This window comes from Typha angustifolia, chromosome 8 (genome assembly GCF_048772165.1).
Source record: "Typha angustifolia cultivar Huaian chromosome 8, ASM4877216v1, whole genome shotgun sequence".
In the NCBI taxonomy this organism is placed as follows: Eukaryota; Viridiplantae; Streptophyta; class Magnoliopsida; order Poales; family Typhaceae; genus Typha; species Typha angustifolia.
Genome location: NC_133246.1, coordinates 12,362,724 through 12,365,075, shown reverse-complemented (window position 1 = coordinate 12,365,075; position 2,352 = coordinate 12,362,724). Strand labels below are relative to the sequence as shown.

General features: G+C 41.1%; 1 protein-coding gene across 1 annotated transcript; it reads left to right on the top strand.

The window, feature by feature from the left end:
• Window positions 1-284: 284 nt before the first annotated feature.
• LOC140765018 (reticulon-like protein B2) lies at window positions 285-2,352 on the top strand. The gene is made up of 5 exons (XM_073103931.1): window positions 285-593; window positions 1,244-1,424; window positions 1,518-1,659; window positions 1,756-1,825; window positions 1,913-2,352. Exons 1-5 carry the CDS (start codon window positions 383-385, stop codon window positions 2,077-2,079), a joined length of 771 nt encoding a protein of 256 aa, XP_072960032.1. The 5' UTR covers window positions 285-382; the 3' UTR covers window positions 2,080-2,352.

The window sequence follows — 2,352 nt, the reverse complement described above, 5'->3', positions numbered from 1 at the left end:
GCCACGTGGATAGCATTTTTTAATATATTTAATTATTTTTCCTCGATAGCATTAAACTATAGTATTGATGTCCTCTGGGTACATTATAAACAAAAGCTGGCCGCTGGATATTGCCACGTCCAGTTTAACGGACGTCACCCAGAGTTTCGTACTAAAATGGGCACCGTCAGCTCTCTTGACGGTCCTTCTCCAAATATAGAATGATATCTAACGGTGCAGATTCAACTCTGATACTAAACCACTCCACGTATATAATACCCGATCGCCTACAAGGCTACAAGTGCAAGTAAGGAAGAGAGAGAGAGAGAGAGAGAGAGAGAGAGAGAGAGAGAGATCGCGAACGAAGGTGAGCTTGTTGTGGTGTTCCTGCGGAGGAGTATAGATGGCGGAGCACGCAGACGAGCCGAGCTCGGAGAGGGAGACGCTGGTGGAAAAAATCACGGAGAAGTTCGATGACCAGGATTCGTCCTCGTCGTCGTCGGGATCTGACGGCGAGAAGAAATCTCCGCCGTCCGTTCCCTCTACGGCTCCGAAGGCCAACCGCCTCTTCGGCAGGGAGAAGCCCCTACACCAAGTCCTCGGCGGCGGCAAAAGTGCGGATTTCCCCCCAATTTTTTCTTCACTAATTTCATCAATTTTTACATTTTTTTTCCGAATTATTATTTGGGTGTTTTCAATTTTCTTTCGAATTTTCGAGCAGGGCGTTCAGATTGCTTTGGTGGTATGAGCTGTGTTGATTTCTTGAAACCAGTAGTTGGTGATTAGTTTATTGGTTTGTTTACGTTTACAAGGGTTTAGAGATCGACTTTCTACTATCGGAAAGTATATTGGTTTTTGGATTTCTTGGAGGAAGTGGAGGAAAACCTATATTGTGCCATATAAAGTACTTATGGGATCTCTATGTGGTCCGCTTATACTAATTAAAATCCTAGTTGGGTTTTAATAGTACCTCCTGTTGCTATTTAATTATTTAATAAAAATGTCATTTTTGAAGTGTTTTACAAATTAGTTTTTATTAATTTGCATCGAATTGGTTGGTTTGTATCAAATTCATGTTCTCCTCGTGATCTACCGGTTAAAACTTCAGTTGGGCTTCACTTATCGAAATCTATTGGTACCATAAGTATGGAAATTTTACAACCTTCTGTAATTAGTTGCTCTACTAATTAAGTCTGACAAATTTATCTTGTTATTTAATTTATTCTAGTCTTTGCTTCTTGTAATCTAAGTCACTATCTTGCAGCTGCTGATGTGCTGTTATGGAGGAACAAGAAGATGTCTGCTGCTGTGCTTGGTGGTGCAACTGCCATTTGGGTTTTGTTTGAATTGCTTGAGTACCATCTGCTTACTCTTGTCTGCCACTGCCTCATCTTCTCTTTGGCTCTCCTGTTCCTTTGGTCCAATGCCTCCACTTTAATCAACAAGTGATTCCCCTCTCTCTGTTCATTGCTTTTTATTGCTCAAACTAACAAAATACATCAATTTAGATCCTTCACTCTTTGCCCTTTCGGTTTCAGGACGCCGCCCCAAATTCCGGACGTGAACATTCCCGAAGATGTTGCTGTAGATGTTGCGCTTTCTCTGCGTTGTGAGATCAACAGGGCACTTGCTGTTCCTAGGGACATTGCATTGCGCCGGGACCTAAAGAAGTTTCTTGCTGTATGTTGATTTCATAAAACATTCCTTGCATCGAGTCTCTGATATACTCAATGCTTGTTAACTATGATATGTTGATTGATGCCGTCGTTCTATCAGGTGATCCCCGGGCTTTGGGTTCTTTCGGTCGTAGGGAGCTGCTGCGATTTGCTGACCTTGTTTTACATTGGTAATGCATCTCTTCGACATGTGAAGTCTGTTTATACTTGTGAACTTCTTCAGATTTTAACTGAGCATTGGACTTTTTCTTCAACAGTGATTGTGTTGCTGCATTCGGTGCTGATTTTGTATGAGAAATACGAGGTCAAGGTGGATTCATGTGTCGAGAAGGCAATTGCAGCAACAAAGAAGCATTATGGAGTATTCAGTGCCAAGGTTCTAAGTAAGATTCCTAAGGGTCTAAAGAAAGATAAAGAACACTAGAAGGGCAGGAAGCATTCTGCAGTTATAGCGCTTTTTATTGGTTTGAAGTAGTATGATATAGCATAGCATATCTAATAGCCAGTGTCACCAAGTATCTCAAGGGCTTGTATATTGCATACATAGTTCCACTACATAGGTAGTTCTTGACTTGTGTTGTGTGTGTCAGGGATCAGAATATGTGTATGTAATCAGTTAATTCCTCATGACTCTTTATGTGTTCTTCAATGTGAACTCAAATGACAAGTTATACATGTCCTAGTATTTCTCTTCTTA

Coding starts and splice junctions, on each gene's coding strand:
- LOC140765018 (XM_073103931.1), top strand. CDS start 383: ATGGCGGAGCACGCAGACGAGCCGAGCTCGGAGAGGGAGACGCTGGTG. Junction 1,425..1,517: donor GCCTCCACTTTAATCAACAA/GTGATTCCCCTC, acceptor TTTCGGTTTCAG/GACGCCGCCCCAAATTCCGG. Junction 1,826..1,912: donor GCTGACCTTGTTTTACATTG/GTAATGCATCTC, acceptor TTTCTTCAACAG/TGATTGTGTTGCTGCATTCG.